The sequence below is a fragment of the Nuphar pumila genome, chromosome 5, assembly GCF_984573655.1.
Source record: "Nuphar pumila chromosome 5, dmNupPumi1.hap1.1, whole genome shotgun sequence".
NCBI lineage: Eukaryota > Viridiplantae > Streptophyta > Magnoliopsida > Nymphaeales > Nymphaeaceae > Nuphar > Nuphar pumila.
In genome coordinates this window covers 136,480,321-136,482,573 of record NC_143253.1, presented here as the reverse complement: position 1 = coordinate 136,482,573, position 2,253 = coordinate 136,480,321, and the positions used below count along the sequence as shown (strand labels likewise).

Here is a 2,253-nt window from a genome sequence, read left to right as displayed (position 1 = left end):
AAGCCAAGGATGTTATGAATATCATCATTTTGGTGCACCTGGCGCGAACCATGCAGAGATGGTGCCAAAGCCCAAATGGCAGGGGGCATGGTCTGGAAAGCGCGTTGTACGCGTCATGATGCATGGGAGGCGCCAGCTGGAGAGCCTTGTTTGTTTTTGCCACGCACGCGGCACTGCCCCCTGCAAGATACGAATCCAATAGCTAATGTCAAAGCCCCCCTCTCATCTATATCCCCTTTGCTGTCTTTCCCTGCCCATCTTTTTGTTCTTTCCTTCGTGACCATTATGATTACAATAATGAATCACTGATACTGATGAGGTAAAAATTGTTTGTTGAACCCTAAAATCAAGCCAGCAACATCACTGACAGACAGATTGACAAAGTTTGAGTACAACTGAGGTAGTAAAGAAACGAAATCTTAGTTAAAATGATACACGTGGCATGCACGTTCTTGGGGGGTTGTTTTTTGGAAACAAATCATGTTATTTTTTCTTATTTTTACCAAAGATCAGAAAAAGAAAAAGGAGGAAGCTATGTTGGTAGGTGAAAAATTAGTGAAGAGCAACGTGTAGCTTGTCTCCACCTGTGAGCCAGCTCATTCGGTCACAGTGGTGCGTTTCTTTCATCCAGCTTTCCACTAACAACGATGAATGGTTGGTTCACTCTACTTGCTCCTCTATAAATGCTTAGGCCTCCCCCTATCTGAAAATCACAACCAATACTCTAGGTTCTCTATCAAACATACACTACTACATAGGTTTGCTGCTTCATCATCGCTGTTCATCTTCAGTTCTACCGCCAATGGCTTCTTCTACTACTACTCTTGCGTTGTTAGCCTTCACAACCATCTTCTGTGCTGCAACTACTGCTGCTGCTACTTTCATACAGAATGTTGATATTACTGGAGGCAAACCTGCAATACGCAATTTGGGTAACGTGGTAGATCTTAAACTGGACCGGTTCTCAGGTAATAACTGAAAGGAGAAGTTTTTATTTCTCATATTTACAAGGCCACTAAAATCATTGGCAATCTTTCCTTCTGTTTCTTTGACATCGTGTTTTAAATTCGTGGTCTTTGGCTGTGCAGCATCTGGTTTCCAATCGAAGCAAGAGTTCTTGTTTGCTCGCATTGATATGCAAATCAAATTGCCCGCTGGTGATTCTGCAGGAACAGTTACTACTTTCTATGTAAGTTAATCATCATTCACAATAATGGTCACAGAGCCAGCCAACTAATTCAAATACATAGAGTTTCTCTTCAAACTAGTAATAACTCAAATTTCTATATTAATGAGCAGATGTCATCACAAGGATCCGCTCACGATGAGATAGACCTTGAGTTCCTTGGAAACGAGACTGGCCAACCTTATGTCCTGCACACCAACATCTATGCTCAAGGCAAAGGGAACAGAGAGATGCAGTTCTACCTCTGGTTCGACCCAGCTGCTGCTTACCACACCTACTCCATCCTATGGAACCCACGCCACATCATGTAAATATCACCAACCAACCTCTTCTTGTCTCCTTTCTCTCAACTTGGTAGCTTACTTAATGACCAATTTCACAATTTGTGTCTTTCTTCCTCTGTTTTCAGATTCTATGTAGATAGGAGGCCCATCAGAGTCTTCACCAATCAGCAGTCGCTCCAAATCCCATTCCCCACAAGCCAACCAATGAGGGTGTATGCAAGCATATGGAATGCAGATGATTGGGCAACACAAGGGGGTCGTGTGAAGACCAACTGGACCAATTCCCCCTTCATTGCTTCCTACACAAACTTCAGGGTCATCCCTTGCCCTTCATCTTCTAAGTCACCCCTCTGTGGCCCACAACCATCCACACCCATCTCAACTTCTTACTCAAATGGCATCCAACAAGGGCCAAAGCAGCTCCCCCAAGTGGACGACTGGACCAGGAAGATGACACGCTTGTTGCAGAGGAGATTCATGATCTACAACTACTGCAACGATGCAAAGCGCTTCCCCCAGGGGCTTCCTCTAGAGTGCTTTACCAAGATCTAAGATTCCTCCTCTCTCTTTTATAAATCACTAGCTATACTCATATGTGAATCACTGTCTATACTATACTTAGTGAGTCGTGTGCTTATTCATTCATTCATTTTGTTCAAGTTTGGTTTATACAGTTTTCGTCTCTACTTGAATGTTATGTATACCAAATACAAAGTTTGTCTCTCGACTGTGACAGCCACAGGCTGCTTCAAGTTTCTGTGATCAATAAAAAGGAAATAGCAA

The 2,253-nt window shown here is 43.1% G+C and overlaps 1 protein-coding gene across 1 annotated transcript; it reads left to right on the top strand.

The window, feature by feature from the left end:
• The first annotated feature begins 718 nt into the window (after positions 1-718).
• LOC149838932 (xyloglucan endotransglucosylase/hydrolase 2-like) lies at positions 719-2,253 on the top strand. The gene is made up of 4 exons (XM_090007855.1): positions 719-968; positions 1,089-1,189; positions 1,300-1,493; positions 1,596-2,253. Exons 1-4 carry the CDS (start codon positions 803-805, stop codon positions 2,020-2,022), a joined length of 888 nt encoding a protein of 295 aa, XP_089863981.1. The 5' UTR covers positions 719-802; the 3' UTR covers positions 2,023-2,253.